Source organism: Cygnus olor, chromosome 3, assembly GCF_009769625.2.
Source record: "Cygnus olor isolate bCygOlo1 chromosome 3, bCygOlo1.pri.v2, whole genome shotgun sequence".
In the NCBI taxonomy this organism is placed as follows: Eukaryota; Metazoa; Chordata; class Aves; order Anseriformes; family Anatidae; genus Cygnus; species Cygnus olor.
The window spans coordinates 65,197,709-65,225,086 of record NC_049171.1 but is presented as its reverse complement, the minus strand read 5'-3'; the positions used below and the strand labels follow the sequence as shown (position 1 = coordinate 65,225,086).

General features: G+C 39.8%; 1 protein-coding gene across 2 annotated transcripts in view; it reads left to right on the top strand.

Annotated features, from left to right (window-relative positions):
• SNX9 (sorting nexin 9) overlaps nucleotides 1-27,378 on the top strand; it is a 61,632-nt gene that overhangs the window by 6,380 nt on the left and 27,874 nt on the right. For both annotated transcript variants that reach the window (XM_040553204.1, XM_040553203.1), the window contains exons 2-5: nucleotides 11,196-11,282; nucleotides 13,639-13,713; nucleotides 14,691-14,813; nucleotides 27,016-27,199. In XM_040553204.1, the coding sequence (XP_040409138.1) occupies nucleotides 11,196-11,282; nucleotides 13,639-13,713; nucleotides 14,691-14,813; nucleotides 27,016-27,199 (469 nt within the window). The remainder of the gene's footprint in view (nucleotides 1-11,195; nucleotides 11,283-13,638; nucleotides 13,714-14,690; nucleotides 14,814-27,015; nucleotides 27,200-27,378) is intronic.

Here is a 27,378-nt window from a genome sequence, read left to right as displayed (position 1 = left end):
TTCCCAAGTAACACAAAGTTCAAAAAGCAAGGCGTTCTTGTAGTAATTCAACAAGCAAAGCTCAAGTGCTACTGAGGAGAAGGATCTCTGCGTACTGCTCACTGGAAAATTGAACTGGAGCTCTGAGCCTTATTTTTTCCAAAACGGTAAGAGGAAAAGGGTACGAGACATAAATTTTCTTGTAGGGAGTTGCCTTCGTGCAGGCCGCTCCAGCTGTTCGGTGGCCGAGAGGGGACCTTCAGGACCTTGCGTGGCGTGAAGGTCACACGAGCGGTCCTGGGCACTGCTAGTAAGAGGGTGTGTGCTCGTAGCAGGTCAAAGCAGTGACTCTGTGTGAGCAGATGTTTTGTTTTGCTAAGTTGGTTAGGGAAACTTTTATTTTCCTCCTGTATTTCAGAGCAGCTCTTCAGAAGGAGGCTAAGGACAGAGCTTCCCCCGCCAATAAAAGCAGCTGCTTTACTGAAGGGTTTTCCAGTATGCAAAATGCGGCTGGAAGGAGGAGAGGGCCGCTGGGAGATGCTGGGCCCTGCAGCTTAAGGCAGGTCCCGGGGGAGTCTGAGCAAAACAGCTGCATGTGGGGACGGGCAGCGGTGCCTGACCTGGGGTTTCTGCAAGCGGGACTTGCCCGGGTGAAATCATTCAGTCCCCTCTCTTGTAAAACGTGGGACTCGTGTACAGCCTGGTGACGGGCGTTTTCTCGCGACTTATCTCTGTGTTGCTGACTTCTGCTCTGACTTGCCATCTGCTCCTCCTTGGCAAAGGAACTGTTGTGCTTGTATTTTGTGTCTTCACACGGTATCTCTGTTTATACACAGCAGGTTTTGAAGTTGCTCTCCTTTTCCCAGCATTTAGAGACTGCAGTTCTCAATGTTCAGAGCAAAAATAAGCTGTCCTCTTCATTCTAGTTAAACTCAAGCAAAATGCTTGTTTTCTTGGCCGACACAATAAAAGTGGCTAATTTTCAAGGGAAAAAAAGCTATAAAAATTCTCTTAGGTGCCTGGTTCTCTCTTCTGTTTGAGAGTTTTTCCTGTTTGTCATGCAGGCAGTCAATGAGACTATCGCATTTATTGTCTCTGCTGGTTCTGATTCAGCCCTGGCATTCCATGAAGAGCCTGTACAATTGACCTTTCTGCAGCACCGAGGCCATGAATGATGAGGCAATTCATTTTGTTCTAGAGCTTGATCCGATCTGAGAATTAAGCTTAAATGTTTTATCTCCTCCACCGGATTAAACTTTTTTTTTTTTTTTGGGGGGGGGGGGCGGGTTGCTGCTGGCTAAGACTGAAGTAATTGAAAATCACAATACCATATGATATATTAGTACAGTTAGCGTTTGGCTAGTTACAACACAATTCTTTTAGCAGTACTGTCATTTCCTCCCGTAACAGCCCTGTATTTGTCTGCTGAAAATGGTTGCTTAAGGAACACAAAATGAAGCATCTTTCTCACTGCAGATAAGGAGACCGTCTTTTTGGAAGTTTGTAAACAGGAGCTGAATTGTAACTGCTAGATCAGCAGCTCTGCCACCTTCTGTCAAGCTTCCAGGTTTTCTAGAAACTTGTAAGGAAGGAGCAGTTTAAACTTTCTTTTCTGACTTTTTTTTTCATTTCTTTTACCAGTAACCTCTATAGTGACAGACAAAGAGTTTCTGGGGTGTCCACTTTAAATCCATTCCTAGATAATGGAAGATGATGATCTGTAAAAGAGAAACCTCAAAAGGTATATGACTTGCTGAAATGTGGCTCTTCCAGTTGCCATTAAAGTACTGTTTTTTGTGATGCTTCTGTCCAGACATTTTATATTTTTTAGTGTAGCGGGATAGGACAGTACTGCTAGCGTGCACGCTGCATGAAGTTGTAGGTGAGCAATGTCCGGTTTCAGTGCTGGCTGTCTTCCAGCTGGGCCTAGTGACTGAGCTTTGCGCACGTGAGCCGCTGTGGAAGGCGACAGGTTCGTAACTCCTGGGCTTTTCTACAGTGTCAACAGAAAAGCCTAAAACAGCTGTAACCTGGGGGTATGTTAGAACCCAAAAAACCTGAACATTGCCCATTTATACAGTAAAGTGACTTCGTGTGATAAAGTGATAATGTATTTACATTGGTAAGACAGTTTCCTTGCTTGTTTTCGTAATATAAAAAGAAACCTAGAAATGGTTCAATTATCAGGCTTTCATGAACTTTTTTTTTCTTTTTTTGTTTCTTGAAGGACTGAGAGATCACAAAACATTTAATGTCTTGATTAATGTTGGTTACTCAATTAACAGAGAATTTAGCAGAACTCCACGCTGAGGATCTGCTTTGCTGCATTTTAATTTTTTCTCTTAGATGTTTTCAGCTAGAATATTCCTGAGCACTTGTTTCCCAGTTAGTATTACCAGTGTCTGGCCTTTCGGAGTTGTAAGGCTGTTCCATTCTGTAATTTACCTGCAGGTCGAGTTGTATTTGAAGTAGCATCATTTTAGCATGCAGGTTGGGCGCTCTGCAAGTTCTACATTCGCATCTAGGTTGGCCTCTGCAGCTGGCGCATGGAGATGCACGACCTGTAATAGTGTGGTGAGTCTGCAAAGGCTTGAAATTCATTAGCCTGCCTTGGTGAAACTTCATGTCTCACTAATTATTGGGATAATTACAGTTCTGTAATCTCCTCTCACAGAGGAAGCACTCTTGTGTGACAACAGACTGTCTTAATGAGTAGGTCAGGACATGACAGATTTTCTGGTGAATGCTGCAGGCATCTTCTCAAAACCTTTGCTTCTTCCTAGCTTTGTTCTTCAGGGATGGGTTTGCGAGGGTTTAATGCCAACAATTGCACGGTCTCAGGCTAATACCAGAAGTCAACATGGCAGGCTCCTGAAATACACAGATAAACTTTGGGTCGGCAAACAGCTGCAAGGGGGTAGTTTGATTGCAGAGACACGGTAGTGATTGAATCTGGGCAGAGATTGTAATCGCCCTTGAGATAAATGTATCCTGCCTAACATCCATAAAACAAAGCCATGCTGCACTCACTCCAGTTGAGCGTGCTGGTATAACTGGAATTAATCTTCTCAGGTTGGAAATTGTTTAGATGTGGACCTGTTATAGATCTGTATTCAGAAAGGAAAACACGAGGCAGTGTGGGCATGCGGAACAGTGCAGTAAATTGGTTTTGAGAAATGTCTTCTGACAGAGTTGGAGCTCCTCACCCATGGTTAAAGTATTGCAATACATTGTTAATTGATAACTGGTTTGTAACTAATGCTTTGAACAAGAAGAAAAAAAAAGTTTGTGCTTAACCCAATAGAAAGCTCAGATGTGATGAGCAGGAGTGCCTAAGTCAGTATTTGGAAACGTCTCTAAATTGCATGGGTATGATGCGTGTATTTCTGCAGCTGCATTTCCCTTGCTTCTGTACTGCCCGGGTGCGTGCAGATCCTGTTACCTGGTTCCCCAGTGCTCCATCAGTACGTCTGTATGGGCACTGCAAAAGGTATCTGAGCACCTCTTTTAAAGGAACTTCGTGGTTAAAACTTCAAAGTGCACGATGGCTCTTTTGCAAGTATCATGCCTGAATGCCGCTTTTTAAAACTACCGACCTGCTTATAGGTGATCTGCAAGCTTCAAAATCCTTAAGCTTGGTCATGAGCGTGCAAATAAAACCTGCTGTGTTTTCCATTGTTCCTGCTCGTGGCAGTGGTTATCTACCCACCTGTATTGCTAACTGCAGGGAAAGGAGCTATAATTCCCTTTAAGAGATCTTAAAATCTTAAAGTATTACATTCCAACACTTGTAAGAGATCTTTAGCATAGGCATAGGCTGATAACTTTGAGTCCTTATTGTGCCTTGTAATGTTTAGCCCCAGATGGTTGAGCCGAGCAGTGGGATCCCCAAGGTGTAGGAATTCACCTGAAGGCAAGCTCTCAGTGTGAGCGCTGCCTGTTGTGCTGGCCAGCAGTCTGTCTGCTTGTGTTGGCGCCGGGCGTGCCAATGTTTGCTTATGGAGAAGCAGCTATAAAGAAGTCCAGGGTCTGTAAATCAAGAATGAGGTACGTAACCAGAAGCAAGCAGGACTCATTTAACTGAATGCCTGTCGTCTTCTCTCTCTGAGAGCTGCTGGCAGTAGCTGAAGGGGCTCCTCGGGTCCCTTGCCCTCCTGGCCTTCCAAGCTCAGCCATGGTATCCCTATATTTTGGCTCTGCCAAAGCTGCCTGTACTTCAGCTTGGTCCTTTCACAGAACTAGCACTCGCTGCAAGGAGTTAAGTGGTCTCCCTGCCTTATTTTTCTAATTGGGAAATGCTCTTAGATGTTAATGACCAGCTTTCCTCAGAAAGAACCTGTGCCAAGAGCCACGAGGAGCTTCCAGGGGTTATCAGCTGTGGGTGTGCCTGGGGAGATTCTTTCAGCAAGTAAAAAGCCCTCTTCAGGAGCTCGCTCTTCCTCAGCTCTGAAGAGCCAGTCTGTCCTCACACAACAAAAGCATGAGTTGCTGAAGAAGGTTAATAAGCCGTTGCCTTTATGACTAAGGAAAATGTTTTTCAAGTCTCTTTAGCACTTGAAAACTTGCTTAGTCATTTGTTTCTCACAGAAGAATGTGTAGAAGTAACTTTAAGGTATGCATATTACAACTTTATTCTAATTTTAAAGAGTTGTTGGTTTAAGCCACACGCGTTTTGGTGGGAGTCAAGTATGTCAGTACCGTCCCTTACCTCATAAACACTTCAAACTTTGCACCTTGTACCTTTTGGAACCTCTTTATGCTCTGTTAACCTTTCCCTTGGATTACGAGGTAGGTCTTTTAATCCAGTGCCATTATTTAATTACGTATCTGCCTGAAGTCTTGGAGGCATGTGCAGCTTCTGAGGGAGAAGCGGAGTTCCCTGCCCTCTCCTCTTGTCTGCAAGCATGTTTTATTAGCAGGATGAAATGATGCAAGTCCTCGTTTCTTTGCTTTTTATCTGTGTTTAATTTGCTCCTAATGTGATTATAGTCAGCGTTGTTACCTCCAAATGACTAGCTGCAGGCTACTGGACTATTTTAGAGTTGAAAAATTGCTCAGAAGAAAGCGAGCCAGCAGGCCAAGAGAACACTTTTCAGTCTGGATTTGCAGAATAATGGGGGGATCCTGCAGCTGCTGGGGGGACTTAGGGTAATGATAGCAGAAGGCTGTGATCTCTGCTGGTCCAGAAGAGGAGCTCTTCACTAAACGATGTTTCACTTTTTGGGTGAGTTTGTTTTAATTCTGGTGTTGTTGAAAGCAAAAAAACCAATTGTGTTAGTAAAGAAATGTAGCACTCAAGGGAGCTTTTTATTAAACAAGTGAATTTTAGCTTTCAGTTGCTCTTTAATAAAATTGTAGTATGAAACAAATTTGAAGGGGTAGTTCAGTTTCTTCAGCCTGGCGGGTTTGTCTGGGTAGGTGTTGAACACACCTACAAGAACAGCGATGCCTAGCATTGCACAAGCAATACACATTTTCTCAGTCTGCTCTGTATTAGTTTACACATTTAAATGATCCTAATCTTTTAATTTCTTTACTGTAGCCAAGACAGAAAGTAGCTACCTTTCCAGGCTGAGAGGCGTAAGCACTTTCAGAGCCATTTGACGCTTCCGCTTAGGCTATCCAAGTATGCACTTAATCCAGCAGTCTGATACAATTGTGATGGTTGGACTAACATGAGGAGGCAGTTTTGTTAAATCATGTCCCCAGATGCTGCAGTTGCTGCAATAAAAAACTGTTCAGTCTTGGAGTACTGAGTGGCTTTTGGGTGAGCCTGGGTTTTAGAAAAAGAAGGGGGGAGAAGGTTAAGTATAGCTAAGTGATAGCCACTGATGGAAGTACACTGAGGTGGGAAAAAAGGGATGTCTCTTACTTTATGTTCCTAAAGCATTTTTCTTTTTGTTCCTCGGCTCTTCGGACACTGGTTGTTTTAATTCTTCACCTTCTCACAGTTCCCTTAGTAATAGCAACTGTGCGACTTAGTGAGCATCTTGACTTGCCTGAGAGCCCTCTTCGAAGATGAGGGAGCATAGGAAAGAGAACGGAGCCAGTTTATTGGATCTTCTGCACTTCGAATCTGCTCACTGTCATGGCTATTTAAAATTCAAGGAGTTTAGTTGAGAAGAAGAGTCCTAGCTCAAAAAAAGTCAGTGCTTTTTTTTTTTTTTTGGAAGACATTTTGCCGGGCTTCCCAATTCATGATTTCTGCTTCTCTAGTGGGTTGCAGATTTCTTCAAAAAGATTTATCTGCCCCAGTTACTTTCTGGAAAAATGATACAGAATTTGATCTTTCTATGAATCTGGGAATCACTGCTACCAGCATAGCATAGCATACCAGCATAGAAAGTAGAACACGATGCTGGAGAGCAAGCATGAACCTGCAGTCTACTGCTCTCATTTCTACTGTGATGTGGTGCTGCAGTTGCCTTTAAGACAAGTGGCACCAAGCAGACTAAACTTGTAAATCCCTGTCCCTTGAGAAGTGCAATACCGAATGGCTGAAGCTCCAAATCATGTGCTATCTGCTAAAAGGAAGGCATGCATTTATTAGAGGAATTTCATGCTTTGAACCTTTTATGGACATTTTCTTTGCACTGTGTGCTGCTGCCAGCTATCCTAGAGAAGCTGTCATCTTGTGGCGTAAGTTCCTTAAACACTAACACGTGGCTGAAAACCATGACTCTGGCATAACACAAGATCTTTCTAATAGAATGAAATCCTGTCCATGGGGAAAGTGTTTTCAAAGATAAGTTCAAATTTTGGGTGGGTATCACTGACATGCTCCAGTTTTGATGCTGCTCTCAAATTTGTGCAGCTGGTGGGCTGCGCCTGTGCACATCAGGATTGTCAGACCTGGGGGTAAGCTGCTCTTCTGCCTGAGCTAGTTGTCTCGCTGCTGATGTGCCTTAGAAAAGACGTAAAGGTTCCTTTTATGAGAAATAGGAGCAACTGCTCCCTCTCTTCCTCCAGGGTGCTGGGACAAGCAGAGAGGATCTGGTCCGCCAGGATGCCTGTAGAGATCTCAAACTCACATATCGTAGTGGTAATGCAGTCCTTCATTAGAATTTCATTTTAATGACTCTTGCAGCCAAATTCCCACTTAATTTATGCTAAGCATCTCAACATGCTGCCAGTTGCAGTTCCATAGCCTTATGTCTGTTTGCAGAAATCAGTTGGCAAGTGGTCGTGGTTATTTTTTTCCTCTTGGAAAGAAAAGGGGTGGGAGGAGCAGAAGATGTGCAAGTCTGACAGATGTAAATAATGGATAAAAGCTAACTGCTCCAAACTTGCAGAGGAACAGCGCTTTGACTAGTCCAGGTACTGCTTTTCAATATGAAGAATCTTTGTATTTTAGACGCTATTTAGTGCTAATAATGCTTAGACACTCTTACTGTTATTTTAAAAAGATGGCAATGATGATTGATTACAATACTTAGTGTGAAGTCTAACTTCTGTAAATTCTAAGTCAGTAGATCTGTAACAGCAGCCCAGATGTGTAACTCAACAGCACATGGAACCAGTTCCCGAGGATGCTGGTGTACCACTGAGAAGCATTAGTTTCCATTTCTGAATGAGCTTTTCAGCAGTGTGGCTGTAGGCATTTTCCTTCAATAAGATCTCCTGTCTTTAATTTGCAGAGAAAACTGCCATCTTCCTCTCCTTCCAGACAAACTATAATGTATGCTAAGCATCAGGTGTTTGTTTTTCTTCTTGTTAGGTGGTGAGCAGCTGGTACTTGTTTTGTGGATTTGCAATGTTCTGTAACTGAAGCAATGGCCTTTATTCCGAGAAATGAACGTTTGAATCTCTGAAGTTCCTATCGTTCTTGGATTTTTAGATCCTTTTATATGTGATCAGATGTAAATATGAAGTAAAACTGTTACTGTAACACTTTCTTAAACTGTGTTTTGAAGAAGTTATGTTTGTACGTTTGTGGTCATTTTGTATTATTTGGAATTGTCTTTGCTATTTCAGCAGTTCCCATTTTATAGGTGTTCAAAATGTCTATAAACTTTGACCTCATATCCAATGTATATATTGCAGTACCCAGGAGCTAAAATCGTTTTCTGGTTGAGTGCTTTCTTCTCTCCATATACGTATGCTATTTTGCAATGATCTAACTCTAAGCTATGAGTACCACTTGGATGCAATATCTGCGGCTAGTAAGTAGGAAATGGTTTGTTGCCAAACCACACCATTTTCCTTTGTCATGTTTTGGAACTGATTGTCAAAAAATCAGATAGGTGTGGGGCTGTTGTCTCAGTGCAAGGAAATGCTAGAGGAAGGGCTTTTTCCACTGTTAACAATGCACTTATTAGATGGAGCGAGTCACCTATGAACTCAACCAATTATAATTTATAATTTTTTAATAATCCATGTTTGTATTACTATGAATCCTTTTTTCAATTTGTCAAAATGCAGTAAGTCAAAAATTGAGTTTGCATTCTCTTCCCTTTTCCTATTTCTCTTTTAACAACTTCTGAAATAGGAATCTGGAGCAGGTGAATGAATAGATTTGGCACGAGGGCTTTATTAAATTCTGTGCATCTCTCCTGGTCTTTCCTTCCATACGTGCTGAATACTTCCAGATTTCTCTGCATAACTTAATCTCCTTGGAGAACAAAGTATTTGCACATGATATCTAAGTTATTAGACACAAATATTTTAGCTTTCCAGTCTGGTCATTACTGTAGGGTGTTGAGACACTTCTGAAGACTAAAAATTTGGTCATGTCCTGGTGAACTCCTATTGCCCATGAACAAAAGCCTCAACTTGATATCATCTTGTACTGCTTGAGGGATGTGAAGAAGGCTGCTTGCCCCATAGGCCAGATGCCCAAGCTGTGTTCAGGTGACTTGTGTAATGGGATATATATGGGTAATCTGCTGTAAAAATGACATGTTCAACACCCTTACGTCTTAATGCTGAGGGGAGAGGGCTGGTGAATGGTGCTTCTTACAACCCTACCTAAGTTGTTCCTGCAGTTCAAAAGGTATGTTTCTTATCTTCAATTTTATTGCTTTAAGGAGAGTAAGGAGGGTTGTTCTTCCATCTGATTTTCTGCTGGGAGGAAGGCAGTCGGTGGTGTTATTGAAAACAGTTTTCTCCTCTTCATCTTGGTTTTACATGGCGTAATCCGAAAGTGCTGAAAGCCTCCTTTCTAAAGGAAGAAAAATAATAATAGGAAGCATTAAATGTGCTTAGGACACATGATTTTCTTAAACGTTGTGCTTCTCTAGTAGAAAAGACCAAGTGCTTGACTTGTGCGTGTCGCTCCTGATTAGCTTTGTCAGCTGAGCTACAGGATGTGCTTTTTTCCTCTTTGTTTTTATTTACAATGAAGTGAAGTATCTTGACCAGACAAATATTTCTACATGATACTTATGAAATTAAGATGTGAGGAATGGAAGCTGTGTTTTTTCTGGGTTTATGTCAGAAGGGATGCCTGGAAGGGTATCATAACAACTTTCAGTTTTGAGGCTTGATGAATGTCTGCCTTCTGGTATCTTTTCCTTTTTTTTTCTTTTTTCCTATTATATAGTTCACTTTTAAGCGGAAATAATGATTTTACTGTGATATTTATGGCAAAAACTATTTGTTTCACTTTTTTCTTCCCCTGACCTCCAAGTGCAAGAAGGCCCTCATTGCTGTGGGCAGTGCCTGACGTTGCTAGTAATGCTGTCATAAAATTGGCTTTTGTTTTTGGCTTATTTCCTGCTGATAAAATATATATAATAATCCCTTTCTGCTGCTCATAATTTTATATGAGCTGGTGGGGAGGAGGTTTCTTTTCCTTTTCTGTGGGTTTGGGGCCTGCGAAACAATGATTGCAGTACCAGTTTTAGAGGCCTTCATATACACCCACAGATCTCTGCAACTTTGTTTTTAGAAATGACTTCTCTCCTAAACTTCAAGCTACTAAGGACTCTTTTTTTTCTTGTTACTGGGTTTATAGCTTGTTATTTTAGTTGCACAAGTAAATCTATTTGTTAGCACTGTCTGGTAACGTAACACGTGTACTTTTCCTGCTTGACTTTCTTGACCAGTCGTCTAGCTTTCTGTTTTGTTGCTCTGTGGTAAGCAGCATTGGCACCAATGGGATAAAATAAGTATTGATCACTTCTGGGACACCTGGCTAATGTGACAACTTGAGATATAAATTATAAGGTTTTTATTATTTATAAGTTCTGTTTTATTTACAGGAAAGGCAAGCATAGATAAACTTTAAACCTGACCAAACAAGACAACATGAAACCCTTTATCTAATACGCCACTTTAATGGCAGAATCTTCCTTTAAGATTCTAGGGAGAATTACGTGTGATTTTTGTCAGATTCTCTCTGCATCAGTCTGAACAGTTTGTGAGGAAGTAGTCACTTTTAATTCATGATTGCCTTCTCAACTTTAGTTTGGAAGGTGATGTAATAGAAGACAATGAAATGATAATTGGGAATATAACCTTACACCGTGCCACAACTCTTTGTATATAGCAGCTCTGGTCTTTAAACATTAGACAACTTTGTCAGTGTTTCTAACAAAATTTTTTTTAATGTGGTGCAATTGCAGAGTCAGTACACAGTAAAGACTTTTGTGTCTAAATACTTGAAAATTAAGTTGTTCTTTTTGTTTGTGTTTCTCCCCCCACGCCTGTGCCAGTATGTAACAGGCCCGCTCTGTTTGTGCGTTTCATAGAATAGTTCCTCCTGATTACTGAGTATCTCAAAACATCACTGTACGTATTACTATTTGTGTGCAGCAGTGATTACTCACATGTGCAATCATTTCTGATTTACTCTGTCCGAATTGCTTGCTCTATGAAACAGTCCCCTTTACCCAAATTGGAGTTGGAATGTGTCTTGTAGAATAAAATATTAATTGGATTGTTTGCTAAAGTTAGAAGCCTTTCCTTCTTCCCCTTGGAAAAAGCTGTACAGACAATTTTGGACAGGGCAGAGAACAGCAAGTTTAATATTGTGAATCTTCCAGGAAAAAAGTGGTTATCTGTAAGAACTGTGCAGGAGATTTTCGTCTCGTAAAGTTTGCATTAGTGTTCAGTTTGGAGTTCTAATTTAGGAGATATTAGCCTCCACCATGCTGAGTTGCTCTTCGTACATCCAGCCCCTCCCCACCTAGTATTTCTGCTGTTTAACAATGAGTCTTCTGTGCAGTCATCTAAATAACATGGAAGGCTCACTGGTGTGTTCTTTTCACTTATAGGCTCGTGTTATGTATGACTTTGCTGCTGAGCCTGGAAACAACGAGCTGACCGTCAGTGAAGGGGAGATCATCATAATTACCAACCCGGTAAGAAAAATGACATGGAAACAGGGCTTCACTGCAGTGTCCTGACCTAATTCAGCAGGTGAAGGAAAAGATGTGCTAAGTGACTCTGTGAATCCGTGACTACCTTCCACTGAAGAATTAGTACACGAACTAAAACCAAAGAATTTTCTAATAGTGTTGTGGAAACAAATGCAATTAGCATGATTCTGGAGGTCAGGGGCCCTCTCAGCCTGTGCCTACACACTTTGGAATTCGTTGCTCAGCTTTTTTATTCTGCTAAATAGAGCAGAGCGCCAAGGCAGAAAGAGCTAATGATAGTGATACCCTTTACATCTGAGTGTTGTCTCTTTTTCTTGTGCCTAGTGTTCCACATTTTGTGTTTATGTAGTCTCCCATGTTTGCCACTTGAATTTAAATAATTCTGACATACCAGCTCCCTTAAAGGTTTTGCGTTTTTTAATTAATGGCTTCAGTAATCCAAGTTTCTTTAAAGAACTTGTCACAAAATTTCTAAATATGTTTCTAAATATGTGCATTCTTCCATAATTAAAGCAATGTGCACAAGGTACAGGGAAGGGGTGGGGAAAATATTAAGGTAATGTTACCAAGGAAAATTTCAATTATTCTTAAAGTATGTTTGAGCAGGGCTATTTGATTTATTAACATCAGCGTGCTTTTATTCTCCTATATAATTCTTACAATTCTTATAATTCTTGAACAGAAGTGTTAGTTGAATCTTCTGTGCTTCTGAATCTTTAGTGATATGGCTCAATGAATGGGCTTTCTTTTTGAAACAAACAAAATCCCCTCATCTGGATGCCAGATTTTATTTATCTGGTTGCATAGAAAACGTACAGACGAAACAAATTTTTGAAAGAACATAATCGTGTATAATCCTGATACTTTTTAATTCCACGGACTTTAAATATTTGAAGCAGATATTTAATGGAATCAGCACCCTCTTGAATAGGATGCTGTACTGTAGCAGAGGTAACTTTTTAAATAATTCAGAAGTTTTATGTTGTTTCACAATAGTTTACAGCTTTTAAATTTGCTTTTGCTGAAAAAGCTGTCTGTGTGAGAAGACAATAACCCAAAACCAAGTAAAAAATTATTTCATGCTGTCTATGATTAAACTGTGGCATAGATTGCCACAAAGGTTCTAGATCTTTTTTGATCTAAAAAGTTTATAGACAGCAATGACAAAAGTCATGGAATTCCATTGTTGGAATGCTAATAAGTGCAGTGGTACTAATGTGACTTCTGGCTGAAGATGTCATTACCCCTGTAGATTAACCAAACTAGTTGAATTTTAATCTGAGATACCTACTTGTTTGTGTTTTTAAGTGTAATCTTTTAGGTATATAAGGAAAAGCAATTGAAAGTTTGTTATTTCAATAACTGGTTGGTCTTTACTATTTAAACTCATAAGTACATAAGCAGGCTTCTCTTTATTATGTGCAGGATATAGAAAATTTCTAAGTAAAAGAAAAAAATTTTGCATAAACAAATATATCAGTTAAAAAACAAATTGAGAACCTGAAATTCAGTAATTACTGTCCAGCATATGTAGTTCCAGTTCTCAGCTCTGAATTAGCTTGACATGTAACTCTGTTCAAGAAACAGCTTGATTTTATTTTTAAACAGAACTGGCTTATTCTAGATAATGTTGTCTTGGAATTGACTTCGCTTAACTGCAGAGTTCTGCAAAGGCTTTCTAATGTAAGTAGAATGTGTTTAAAAAAAAAAAAAGCCAGTCACAGGTTGCACCACTGAGGTCTGAACTGTGTTAGCTTTTTTCCAAACTGATGGTCTGAGACCTGCCTCTGTGGTATTGAATGTGAAGTAGGAGTGTCTCCAGATGCTGTGCGGCATATGCCTCTGAACCTTGAGATTATCCTTACTGTTCTTGTGCTATAGCTGCCTCTCATCACACTCCCGCACCTTCCACAGATGAAGTCCAGATTATACAAATGTTACCAGTAGCTTAATTCCCTGAGTCTCCTTTCTTTATAATCTGTTGAATTAAATGAATACTTTGGGAACAGCCTTCTAATAGCTGTGTTTTGATGATGGCTGTGCAGAGAATTGGCTGTGCATAATGCATAAATGATTGAGTGCTCAAAATTAAGCTTTTTCCCCTCGTGCTTATTAAAGTCCTCAATAGCCATGTGAAACAATCATGGCCTGTGTCCTGTTTAAATGAGTATCTGCTTATTCAGCAACTTTAAGCGAGCTTGTTCATGGTCATATAGTTAGACCTGTCTATTGAACCTTGCATTCCACATTTAATAGAAAGCCAGTGCTCCCTTCTGAGTTTAAATCATGCTGTGGGATCCATCTAGCAAAAGTATTTCCATATTGTTTTTTTTTTTAGGATGTCGGTGGAGGCTGGTTAGAAGGAAAAAACAGCCAAGGAGAGAGAGGACTTGTTCCAACAGATTATGTTGAGGTAAGCGACTGCATCGCTATGCACTAAGAAAGCAGAACTACTGAAGAAGCAACCCTTTGGTTTGCTGATCAAACTCTTAATGCTCAAATGTGAAACTTCCAGTGTTAAAGCTCAGAATGTATATTACTGAAGCAGCTGTAGCTGACTTTGGAGATCAGTGCAAACATATCATCTAAAGCTACTGTGCTTCTTAGTGGTTTCCCAAGAAATGCAACAGGAGGTTAACCATAGTGAATATCAGTGATCTGCAGCACGCGAGCTATTTTGAGTTTGTTTCTGGTTTTCTGTCTCGTGATCCAATGATTTTGTTTTGTCTGAAGATGCAGATGTAGAAGTGGAGTGAATACAAGTTACACTGGCGTTGCTGTGGCTGACTTGCCACATGCTCATTAATCTCTAGAATGGAACTGCATTTCAGGGGCTCAGGATATGGGATCCCAAATCCAGGGACTGTTCAGTTCATCATCTTCCTGAGGGCCTGTACTGTCTCTTCAGTATTGATCTGCTCGTTGCTTAAGGAGTGCTGTTAATGGGGTGGGGATGGAACAGGTCTCTGAAAGTAAAGCCTGGAATCTAATTCACTCTTGGAACGCATGGTGTCTGCAGGTTGGCAGCTTACTGTATTCAGTTTGTTAGCTTCTAAGTAGCTTCTGGCTCTCCAAATTGGTTATCCCAAACTGATCGTCTGAGTATTGAGTTCCCAATCTCCAAGCAGTAATGTTAGCTACCTTGTTAATCCCTTGTTAATTTATAGATAGGTGTCTACTGCCACAAATATGTTAAGCTATGATAATGCAAACCAGTTCTACCTGTCATGGAAATAAATCCTCTAGATTTACTTCGGTCAACTTCTTGTAAAAGGTACTATTGAATTTGAATTCAGGGTGTATGCTGCCATCATAACATCTAGTGTTAGAAGGTTATATGTAATTGGATCAATGGAAGCATAAAATCTCTTGCAACTTTTTCCATTTCAGATTATAACCGACAGTACAAAAGATGGAATTAGTTGTGGTAACTCATTAGCTGACCAAGCCTTTTTTGATTCCCTCTCTTCAAATACAGCTCAGACCAACTCGGCTGCAAAAAGCAGTAATCAGGTATGTCTCCAGGTTTTTTTGGCAACAGTGGGCATGGCAGTTTCTGTTGACATAACTGCTTGCAGTTCTCCATTGTGCTGTACCATATTTGTGAACCCTCATAAAAGTACTAATTTAAATAATTGTGTTTTCCCTAGGGATCACTTCTGTTGAATGTTAATGGTGTGTATGTCTCTTCAGCTACTGTCACTGCTGGAAAAAGGAGCATTCTACCACTTTCAAAAATAGAGCATTTTATATTTTTTTCCTGTCTGCAACCATATAAATCCGTGACTACCTCAGTCTCTGTACCCCAGTTGTGTGTAAATCACTCTTGGTAACTTTTGTTAATATGCTTACCTTTTTAAGAAACTATGCTTTTCCTTTCTTTTCCTTCTTTTTTTCTTTTTAATTTCTACTATAATTGAGTATTCTACGCATCATCAGCCAGTGATGTGTATACATCTTGTTCAGAATTTGAGTAAGGTTTGTTTGTTTGATTAAAAAAAGGTAAAGTAATTTCAGGCATTATTTCTAGTTTGTTGAAGAAGAGGCTGACTTTGTTTTTGCTGGAAGACTGTTTTCCTTTGCTTTTCTCCCTTTTGCCTTTATTCACAGCTTTTTGTCCAGTGTCAATTTATCAAGCAGCAAGTATTTGGTTTCATGTTACATATCCAGGGCAGACATCATCTTAAACACAGGCTGTTTGTTATGGTCTACGCATTACTGCATGTCTTACACGTAGGAACAGTTAAACATGTCAAAGTCCATAGGTCAATAGGAGAATGAAACCTGCTCTTTCCATCAGCAGCATGCAAAGGTCTCAGGTGTTGGAAAGTAAATGCTTCACTCATTGTAGCAGCTGGGAACACACCTAGTTCATAGAGCACTTAAAAAACAGTTATTAGTTTTCTTAACTGTAACTTGCACTACCGGGACTTTGAGATGAAGTGAGATCTCTTGAAAAGTGTGTATCGACTGTCATGCAGAAATGCCCCATGTAACAGTTCATTGACTATATGGCATTTCATTTATGCTTCCTTGTATTGAGCTAGACAATGCCACGGGTAATACAAGACTTCCTTAACTTTTAAATAAAAGTTTCTAACTGTTCTTCAGTGATCATTTGTAGTTTGCCTTGTTGTGACTGTCTAAAAGAAAAGGTGGTAGAGTAGGGGGGAGATCCTGGTGGTACTTGTAAGCGCTCCCTGATGGCATGCTCCAGGCAAAGTCATGGGAGGAAAAGTTAAAACAAAGGTATCTGTTTTGTGGGAAATAAAGAATTAATGTGTCAGTGTAGTTTTGGAAGATGAATTTTTAGAGGAGGGAAAAGCTTGAAAATGCAGGGATCATAGGATCAGTAGTTTACTGACTCTGTAATACAAACAAATTTGCCGTTTCTGCTCAAGTTTTGGAATGGAGTAACTTCAGGTGAACAGCTTGTCTCATCTCTGTCAGTAAATTATTCTTATTTGTCTGATCCCTCTCCATTATTCTTCAAATGCTTCGTGGGACAGTTTGGACAACCTGTGTACCATGGTGTATTACAGTAAAATTATACTGCTAACATCAATAGGAGAGAGGGGAGGCTGCGCCTGGATGCAGGCAAGGTCATGCAAGATGTGGGGGAAACTAATCAATTTTCTCAGGCTAGTATGTTTGGGGTTTCTGTTTTCCTGCTTTTTTATTACAGAAACCATCCTGTTGCGTGGTCAGGATTTTGTCATGATTTCAATTTTCTCAAGTTTTTTCTTTTAACTGAGTTCAGTAAACTGCTGTTCGGTTGTATGTATATATTCTAGAAAAGCAGTAGGTCCTGCTTTGAAGTTTTTTCAGCTTCTGACGTTCATCTGGTAGCCTGTTCCTGTAGTTTATTGGTAATAAGAATTTAATTTGTATACTGAGCAGTCTGGCTTCAGCTTTTGGCTATTATGCCTTTCTCCGAGATCAGAGAGCTCTGTAGTACGTGACGTTTTCTCCCTGCAAAAGTTCTATGGTTAATTGCCCTCATGATTAAGAAGCTCTATCTGTTTGCTTCTTCATGTAAGAAGTTTTTCCTTCCATGAAAAGCTGCCTTCTGCGATCTTTCTGATCTTGTGACTAATCTGTAAAATGAAGATACTGGAATTTTATGCATTCCTCCTGTGTACATCACATGACTCAAAACAGAGGTTTAATATTGCTGTTCTGGTATAGAAAAACCTGATATACTGAAAGATTGCATCGGCTCTTGTGGTGTTGTATCACGAGGTCAGAGTTGTTCATCCACTGCATACTAGCTTCTCTTTTAGAGCTGTTGCCTCTGAGAATACAGCCTTCTACTTTCTGGGTGCAGAAGCTTTTCCTCGATGCAGTACTCCACACTCAGTTGCGTTAACATTTACATTGTTTAATGTCAGTTTGTTCAGGCGCTCTGGATTCAACTGTATTCAGATGCACAGTTGCAAGCAATTGACTTACTATTTTCAAGTTGATTTAATGAGTGACTGAGTCAATATACAAAGTCCTTCATCTACAAATGCAATTTGTGTGTTCTGGCTCTGGAGGGCATAGAAATATGACAAATTAGTTGCTAATATAAACAGAATTGATGAAGGAAGTGCTACAGTAGTGGAAACTAAAATGTTCGTAGGTACAGTCTTGTGCACTGAATAAGAAATGTCAGCGTTCCTAACTGCTGACATTTTGTTACCTGCCACTTTATAGTAACATGGGATTTCAAGTTTATTACAAGAAGATTTTATAAAAGCACTTGTAAATGAACAGGGTGTTTTTAGGATTTTTCTTACTACTGCTGTATTGAAGTCACTTTAACGTACATGTAATCATATAACATTCACAGCCCCCCCAATTTTAGTAAGGCAAAAAGACATCTTAATTCTTGAAATGCCTACAGTTCTTCTAACAGTAAGGAAAAACATGGACTCTCACACAGTCTTTCAGTACCAAATCTTATTAAAAATAATAGATTTATCTAAGTTAGCGTGTTGGGTTATTTGGTTCCCTTTTTTAGGAGACCTGCTTTTATCAAGTAGCAATGCTGTATATGGTACAGAAACTTAAATTACGACAGTTTTCCCAAATCAGTTCCTGTGCATGCATCTCAAAACAAACAAACAAAAAAAAAAACTCTAAATTGTTCCCTCTATCTACACCCATCCCATTTTGCTTTCCAGACAAACAACAGATCTTTGGTTTCCCACTATGGACCATTTTTCTTTTTGGTATTTAAAAAAACACAACACATCAGTATGAACAGTGCTGCCTGTCTTTCTTTTTCTAAGATGTTTTGTTGTCATTCAGCAAATTGTCTCCTGAGAAATAATTAGTAAGCAATACATAACAGAGCTCTACTTTTTTTTTTTTTTTCCAATGAGAAATATATAATGACCACAGCAACATTTTGGTGTTGTACTGTACCTGGGTTTGCCACAAATGTAAAGTGACAATAGAAATGGAGCACAGAGGTACTTCCTAAAGAGAAGGAAAGAATTTGGCACAACTTGGCAGTTTACTCTTCCTCAGTTAATTCCTGGAGTCAGTAGTGTCTCAGCAATAAATGTCTTGGTAGAACTTGCAGTTGCTCCTTAAAGGAGTCTCAAGCAGATAACAGAGACTCACGCCCAGATAGCCAGGAAGAGGTGAATGTTTCCAAGAACTATGTGTAGAAAACACTGGGGGAGATGAAAGCAACCAGAGGAAGCACTAAAGCTGATTATATGCAAACAAGGAAAAAAATTACTGAATGTGACTATTTTTACACCTAGAGAAGAAAAGCAGATATGAGATCTTAATGTTACATCTGTCCATCGTGTTCGTGGTTTCATGTCTGAAAAGCCTGTGGAAAATATTAGTCAACAAAACATAATTTAAGTGACCCCTAGCTGGCAAAGATGGAGGCTGTTAAATGTCTTGACCTTGTAGCTCTTACACAAAGGAAGTAAAGGAATGAAAAGTTTTTCTTCTCTGTCAACCCACTGTTCCTCTGAGTGATAATTCAGGCTTGCTAATTTGTAGTCATTTGAAACAACCAGTGAGTAAGTATATCAGCATTCTGGTTTTTTGTTTGTTAGAATTGCATATATACATTAAAGAAAGTTGCCTGTGAACTTTTCTGGTGTTAAAATAACACTGGCAATAATGGCACTGGAATGAATTTAAATTATTGTAATACATCAAACCTGAAATTTCTCAATTCTGATGAAAGACAAGTGGTATTTTTTTTTTCTTGTGCTGAATTGTTTCCAGGGGCTGTAGCACAACAGATATCTTTTTAGGCGCTTTTGTTTAATAGTATTTCCTATTGCAATTGACTAAGAAGCTAGCTTGGTTGTATTTGGAGTGTTGGTACTTAAATTATGTATGGAAATACAAGCATTAATCTAAAATTCCTTCTGAGTAGTCTCTTCTGGTTTTTTTTTTGTGTGTGTGTTTGGGAATCTGCACTTGAGAGATCAAGAATATTGCTTCTTGAGACAGATGCACTTGCATTTATTTTGCACGTGTTCCGGGTTCAGAAACTGCTATTTTAACAGTGACGATCTTTCTCCATTCTGAACCACAACTTGTGGTGTTTTTTCATTTATTTAAATTAACATGTTTTAAAAGTTGCGAACAAAGGGAAGCTTGCCATTTTTAAATGGTGTATATCTGACTAAATTACAATTACGTTGGCCCAAACGAGTTCTTCTTTTTACGAAGCTAAGCCTTTTTTGTCTGAGCAGTAGTCTCACTAGTGGTATGTAAACAAACTGTATGTACAGTTAGTCACAATGTAGTCCTGCTACCTACAGCCTGTGTTGCATGTTTGAACACAGAAGTGCTAAAGACTTCAACATATTATATTTTAGCATGTATGGTTTCTACTCCCTCCTCCTTACAGCTTAACATCAAGTCTTTTTTTCCTCCCTCTGAAGAATCAAAAATCAGTATTAAAAATGCATAAATGAAGTTAAAGTGGAATACTGCCTATCAGTTTCAGTGTGGAAGTGGATCACCAGCTATATGTGTAAGAGCTGTAGATGTGGCTTCACAGTACTTAAGATATAAAAGTAGTCCTTGTAACTAACCATAAGTTGCGTTTGTAGAGGAGTTTGTTCCCTTTTCTTGACGTTGATTTTCTGATCACTGCCAAGTGCACTTCTGTATAAAGATGACTGTACAGCTCTTTTAGTTCTTGGTAAAATACGTATTCTGCAAGTTAGCTTTTTTGTGAATTGCAGATTTGTCAGTTAATTCCAGAGTGACCTTGGTGAACCCACATGTAGTATGTCTTCAAATATGTTGTAGGCTGACCAACAAGGGCCCAGGAGTAGGTACACGAAGCAATTAACAGAAACCTCTTGTTCATTTTGTCTTATCCACTGCTAAGTGAAATCACTTGAGATGGTTTCTCTCCTATTTGGAGAATACAAAAATATATGGACTCTCTTAAGTGTAGAAGATTATTTCCCTTCAGAATACCGTGGGACTTCTGTATGGGCAGGATGAATCAGCAATAGTAAAAACCATCTAGTTTGGTGTGCAGGAACCGAGGCAACTCTTAAGTTACGAGATGTGTAGGACATACGTTGTTGAACATGCATATGGAGGACACTAAGAAAGCTATTCCCATAGTTGTACTTCATATCTTTTCCAATTGTTGCAGCTTAATGCAAGTTGCAGTCATTAATTTGTATACCATGCCTGCCCAGAACTGCTATGAAAAGCACTAGATATTAAGAGTTAAGAAAATAAATATAATTATAGTGTTCTTACTAAGAGCGCGTGATACTGCTGCTGTGGAAACTGACACACGTTACTGCGTTCCTGTGAGAGCATTTCCATTCTCTGATATTGCTACATGTGTGCAGTGAGGTACGAGTATTGTGGGAAATGTGTGACTCACTCATGTTTGGTTGAGTCCAGTCTGTCTTGTTAAACCAGTATGCTAAAATATCTTATAACATATGCAGGTAGGATCACCATGGAAGTTGCAGTTGTAATTTTTGATGGACTTTGGAAACATGCTTCCCTAAATAATAAACCTTGACTCTGTGTAAATATGTATTTTTGCAAGTTTTTAAGCGCACGCAGAGGTAACTTTACATTAATCATCTCTTGAAGGGTTTAGTGTAAAAGATGTCTAAGGAAGTACAAGCAAAACTAGTGGGTTAGAACTGTTGGTAAGCCACAAAAATACCCGGTGTTTTATGCTAGTTTGCTGGTTTTCGTGATTAGTAACTTCCGGTTCGTGTTACAGATGATGGCACTACAACATCCTTCATTGCTACGTGTAGTTTGAACTCAATGCTTTTTTCCCTACGTCTAAGTCACAATATTGCACTCAGACTTGTATCAGGAATTTGTGACCAACTCTTTTTAGCAAAAACACCAGGCAGCTTATGACTTCCATAAAACACTGGGAACACTGGCTTGCTTGCCTTGGAATGAAATGCATTCACATACTAAAAAATAACTGTCCAAAATAAGACAGTGATTATACCTGTCCAAATTACAGAGCTGTCTTTTTTGTTTCCCAGTGGAATAAAGGCTCAGGCAGCACGCTGTTAAACTATAGATCACTCTTCATCTTTATCACGCACCCATACCATCAAGCAAAATCTGAATATTCCTGAAATAATCTTCTCACAATTTAGTGTTTGCATGCTGTCTTGTAGACTTGTTTTCGTTTGATTTCTTGTTTTGTGAGCTAGCCTTGTGGCGTGTGTGGTTCCAGCAATATACTGTTTCTGATTTTTAAGTTTCTTCTTGCTCATTAAATGCTTTTTACTTTTAAGGTGATATCTTTAGCATTTGTAATTGAGAGTGATAATCTGAAAAGTCTTGGCTAGTCACACTCTTCAACTTTCCTCCTCCAGAAAGCACAACACGGGAAATCCATGTTCTCTGTTGCCCCAAAAAAAAAAAAAAAAAAAGGTAAAGCCTTGTTTAATCTTTGTAGCCTGACCTTTGGATGCCTAAAGAACATCAAGGAGGAACAGGGAGTTTTTCTTGTTTCTGGCTTTGCTGTGACTGCTGTTTGAAAAACTGTCTGAAATTCCTCACCTGTGTATTGAGAAGCAGCCATTAGGGACTGAAATGAAGTCGAGAGAAGACAAGAATATGGAGGTGACTCGGTTGCCGTTTACATATTCCTGTGTGGGTAACAAAAACAGAAGCTTGAGAGAACCTCACTGAATAAACATATATGGGATTTTTAGTGACAAAGTTGAAGGTAAGCAGACTTGAGAGGGGGAAAAAAAAATGACTTCCTCTAAGCAGTGAGGGTGACAATAGACGTGCTTTTTCCCTTGCCTCACCCGATCACTGAGGTGTGGGGTGGTTTTTGTTGTTTTTTCCTCTCTGAAGTCTAAATGATGTATACTTCTATAAAGTCCACACTCTGTCACAAATACGTTTTTTTTTTGAGTTAAATCAGAAGTTAATAGATGGAAATCCACTGTGAAGCAGCTTCTAGGCTACTTTGTCAGTGAATAACTTCACGGATAAAGAAATGGGATTGGAATTGGGAAAATAACAAAAAATGAACTGCTTTGCTCTTCATGGTATGGTAGTAACCCAATTCTTCCACCTGAATGCAAGGAGTGTCCTGTGGGTGGGCCTTGGCTACATATAACATGCGAGCAGGCAAAGTCCAACTCCTTTACAGGGACTGCTTTTTGGGAAAGTGGAAGTGGGGGCTGAAAGCGGGGGTGCTGGGTAATGGTTTGCTCTGGAAGGAAGTAAAGATGACAGGAGCAGCTGAGGAACAAATACGTTCTTTGGACAGCATTGCTGCTGCCTTGTCAGCTGCGTCTGGAGGTCCTCTCCTGTGTTCATCAGCAGGAATGTTCCCGTGTGCGAGTCCAAAAGGTTGGTTGTCCCTTAGCCAAGCCTGTTCCTACTTCTTGTTTTTCCTAGAGGATTCCTTTAAGGAGAAAACGTGTTCAAATGGTGCAGTAGAAAAGAGGGCCTTCCTTCAGGAGTTAAAAGAGGTACCCACAATGCCAAGGTAATGATTTACCAGGAAGTAATCCTGGACATAAAACATCATGGGCATGACAGCCACTTCAGTATCTGTTAATGCGCACGCTTGCTCCATGGTCAATACAGCTAGTGAACGCAGCTGGGTGATGGCTGCAGAGCAGGCTTTTCAGCCTTCAAGTTCCTTCTTGAAGAAAGAAGGTTGACTTTTTTTAAGGTGACTGTCTGTTTACTGTCTGTACGTATCTCTTCAGAGGTGTTGTTATCCAAAGAACTTGAGGTTAATAATGTCTGAATATGCCGAACGCTTTGCCTTAGTTGTGTGCATGGAGACAGCTATAAAACTGGACGATAGCGAAGATATCACTACTTCTTGTTTCATTCATGATTCACTTGTTGAAGATACTGACTTTCCATCTCCAAGCTGAGGATTTTCCTGTTGTGGTGGAATTCTTTTCCTCATTCAACTATAATTAGATCTTTAAAAACACACTAGACTTTTCCCCTCCATCCTCCAGCCCCCCACCAGCAACGATCTGGTTCTAAAGTGAATTTGAATCTGCACTTGAAGGAAGACTCTTGACATATTTAGCAATGTGTTGCCTCTATTGTCTTTTCCCCAAATAGCTTTTTTGTTCTAGTTTTTCTCCTAGAGCAGTAGGAGTGAGCCAAGCAAGGCAGTAGTAGTATACACCAGGGAAAATTGGCTGCCTTTAAGGAGTTTATCCTTGAATTTAATCTGTTTACTTGTTTGATGTTACCTTGAGGAGCACAGATGTAATATTTCATTTGAAGGCTGATTACTTTCTTGACTGTGCATGGTGTGGCATTTTCCTTTTGTGCATTTGCATTTGAGATTGCTTTATGTACTTGGATGTTAGGTATGCTCTGTCAACTTCTATTGACTAAATAGTTTCTTGAAAGGACTTTCCCTCTTTTCTGTGCTGACTAAAGAAAGATCAAAAGATTATCAATTTCAGTTATGGAAAACTGAAAGGTGAAAACTTGTAATTTAGTCGCTTATAAAATACTTGCTGGCTTAATTAAGGTTTATTCAACCGGAGCTAAGCCACAGAAATGGTTTCTCTTATGGAATTTGTCAGCTGCTGAGATCTGCAGAACTGCTGAATGGAGCAGAGATTACCCCTTTAATAAATGCTGTGTCTTTGCATGGGCCTCCATGGTGTTGTGGGGGACTTTGAGGATAGGAGGCTGTTGGATTGCTTAACCCTTCTCCACATTTACTATTTTTTGGCTTCCACTTAGAAGTGTCCACAGCATGTCTGTATCTGGGCAAACTATTTGATGAAACATGAAAGGAAACCTGTAAATGCTCCTTGAAACGTATTGTCTATGTACGTATTCCTAACCCATCTCTCACCCTCTTCCCCCTTGCCTTTGAAAGAACTGTGAGCCCTTCAGCTGAAAGAAGCTGAGTGAGAACATCATATTCCACACCTTTTATAGCCTGGGCATGATGTGCCCAGGAGAAAGAGCTTACCCCTGAGCTTCCTCAGACACCTCAGAGGTAAAACTCTGATTTAAGTAGTTCTTCCATATAGGCACAGATGTAAAACATCTCAAAGAGTCGTTTAAGTGATCTACTTCCTCTTGCTGTATAGCATTTAATGTATATCAGCAACTGTCTGCAAGTTCAGTGATGATGATCAGTTCTGACAGTCGTTCTTCAGTGCTGTACTCAGTATTAATATTATTGCCTCCCCCTTGTTTTGCAGCCGATCTTAAGGTTTCGCTGCCACCCACTCATGTACCAGATTTCACATGAACCACAGAGAAGAGGAAAACTTTACTCAGCCTCTTGGCAATCATCCCACTTCTGGGCTTTCATTTGCCAGTGATCAGCACAACATATATTGCAGAAGTGTATGCAAATGAATATTATGTAAACTACTCTTTTCTAGATGCTCTAAGTTATGTTAGGAGTAGGAACGCTTTTCAATGTGGTTGAGCTCCAGCGTATGTGTCTTCCTTCAGCAAAGATGATGAACTCTGATGGCGTGTATTTTTTTTCACTATGTAAACTTGTATGAGGAGAGCATCATAGGATGAGCAGGCTGGTACCCTGTAAGCTATCAGCAGCTTGTTTGTAATCGCTGAGAGTAGTGCTGTGTGTCAGCTATCTAAGAATTAGGTAGACCTCAACTATATAGCTCCACTAGTCTCCTAGGGAGTAACGTGCCTATGTTCTTGCATCAGTTTCATCAAAAAATAAAATAAGTGTAGAAGCTGTCCAATAGCTCTCCGTCAGTTCCTAGACACCCACTGCTGCCTTGTTTGTTTATTTCTCTTGAGTCTTCTGAATGACAATTTTCCCTCATCTTGAAGTTTTGGCCTTGATTCCCAGTTTCTGGGGACTCTGTGCCTGAAGAACAGGTGCTGTGCGATATCAACAACATAGGTCCAAAGCGTTATCAAGCCTTACGGGTTTGGTAGTGTCTTTCAAATCTTGGTGGCAGGAGGCTTTGTTTTAGGGGAATCTAAAGCAAGAGCTCACATTCCTAAGGATTACCTCAAAGAACTATTGAAAACTAATGGATCAGCATAACTAAAGCTGTGTGAGATAGAAAAGAGTGTTTGTTTTTCTGAGTGGTGGATAAAGTGTGGTGTTCTTACTATAACAGCAGCTTTGACATTTGGTAGCATTAAGAAGTATAAAAAAGAAAGTCACAGGTGCAGCTGTTTAAGTTTTGTGTGTGTGCATTATTTAGTGGACTGAATACCTGAAAAAATTTGTAATGTTTACCTTCTGAGCATTTGTTTGTTGCACAGTTTTTTTGCTCTTATGGCTTATCAGAGAATGTTTCAAACTTGTGTAACATACCAGTTCTTACTCAGAAATTTGCAGAAAAATGGACTTACGGGTAAGCTGAAATAAGAATGGAGAATTTCAGTGAAGAAAAAGGGAATGTAGAATAGCTGCATCTTTTTTTTGTAAGAAACAAGCATCCAACACTTCTGCAGGATTTGGGGAGAGTAAGTTGGCTTTTAGTGGGAGTCTTGTTAAATCTTGTGGCAAATGCTCTAAGCTCTGTGTCAATGTTACAGTTTCACATAAGTTGTTAAAGCAATTAATTTATGTTAGGCATCCCTTCTTTGATGTGCTGCTTCATGATACAGACAATGCACTGGATTTTGTAGGCTTTGAGATTTCTTTTTTTTCCTCTCTTACAAAACACAGTTCCTCCCTCTGCTGAACAAGACAAGCTTTGTAGGCTTTGTTTTCTTTCCTTCCCCTTCTCCTCCTCCTTCCTCCTACACTTTGTGTGGGGGGGTTTTGATTTGGTTTGTGGGTTTTTTGTTGTTGGTTGGTTTTTGGTTGTTTTTGGTCGTGTTTTTTTTCCTATTTCTGCCACCTAGTCTGCTTCAAACACAGTGCAGAGACTGTATTTAGCTAGTCGATGATTTTTCAAAGTATGGTGTTAAAATGAGTTTGCAGAGCAGGATGCTAAGCTATTAATCCAGTTTGCTGATAGGTAAGCCTGAGAAATCAGTGCAGTAGTTAGAGACACGTCTGTTGTACGCTCTTTACCTGAGGTTTCCACCTCCACAGCAACATCAGTAGAAGGGCATGTGATTACCTTCACCAGAAGCTTATGCTGAGGGAGTAGGTCTACACGGAGATGTCAGACTGTTTCATGATAGGTTTTTGTTTCCTTCCCTCATCTTTGCTGCAAATGACTTAAGCTCTGACAAGGAAACAGAGCGAGTTGCTGGCCATAGCTGATACACCAGTAGTGATGGTGTGGATGATTTGCTTTTAGTAAAGCTACTAATTTGCTTTTGATAAAATAAACTTTCAATAAAATACTAATCCTTGACTTCTGACATTTTGGTTCAAGCGTGCTAACTAGTCTGTGGTTTTATGTACTTAAGAGTTCGCATGCGTTGTACTTCTGGTTTTGGTGTAAAATAATTACCGTGGGTAAGAGTGCTTCTTAACACTGTTGGCTTAAATGGCTTAAGTTCCCTAAGGAGATGTAACACTTTTTGCCACGTACTAGTGTCCCATTGCTGGAGAGCTGATCAGTTCTTCCAGGTGCTAGCTGCATTTAAGAGCTGTGTAGCTGGGAACATAAGATTTGTCTGCAGCTACTGAACCAAACAAGTGTGAAATGCTAAATTCAAGCCCACAGTCTTACCAGCAGGAGATCAAGGACTTCAGGGAGAAAGTAAGTGGTCTTTACTCACTTCTTCAGCAATTCCTTCCTTACCTTTGTCTTCTGTTTAAACAATGTAGGCAAACAATGCCAGTGATCCTTGGTCAAGCTGGAATGTTGGGAAGTCTGGGAACTGGGATAATGGAAACTCTGGTGACGGCTGGGCAACGAAACCTGAAAGTGCAGCTGGCCAGAGGAACAGTGCTTCAAATAACTGGGATACAGCAGCAGCATTTGGTCATCCACAGGCATATCAAGGACCAGGTGTGCTAATAATGCTCTTATTTTTTAATAAATTAGAGTAGGTGGACAGTGGATATGGGAATACTTTCCTGGTAGCAAATTACCAAGTGGATAAACTGAATACTAAAATAATGCTTTTCCTTTAATATTTTAAAAATTAATTTAGTTTAAAAAAAAAAAAATCAGATCCGCAATAACAA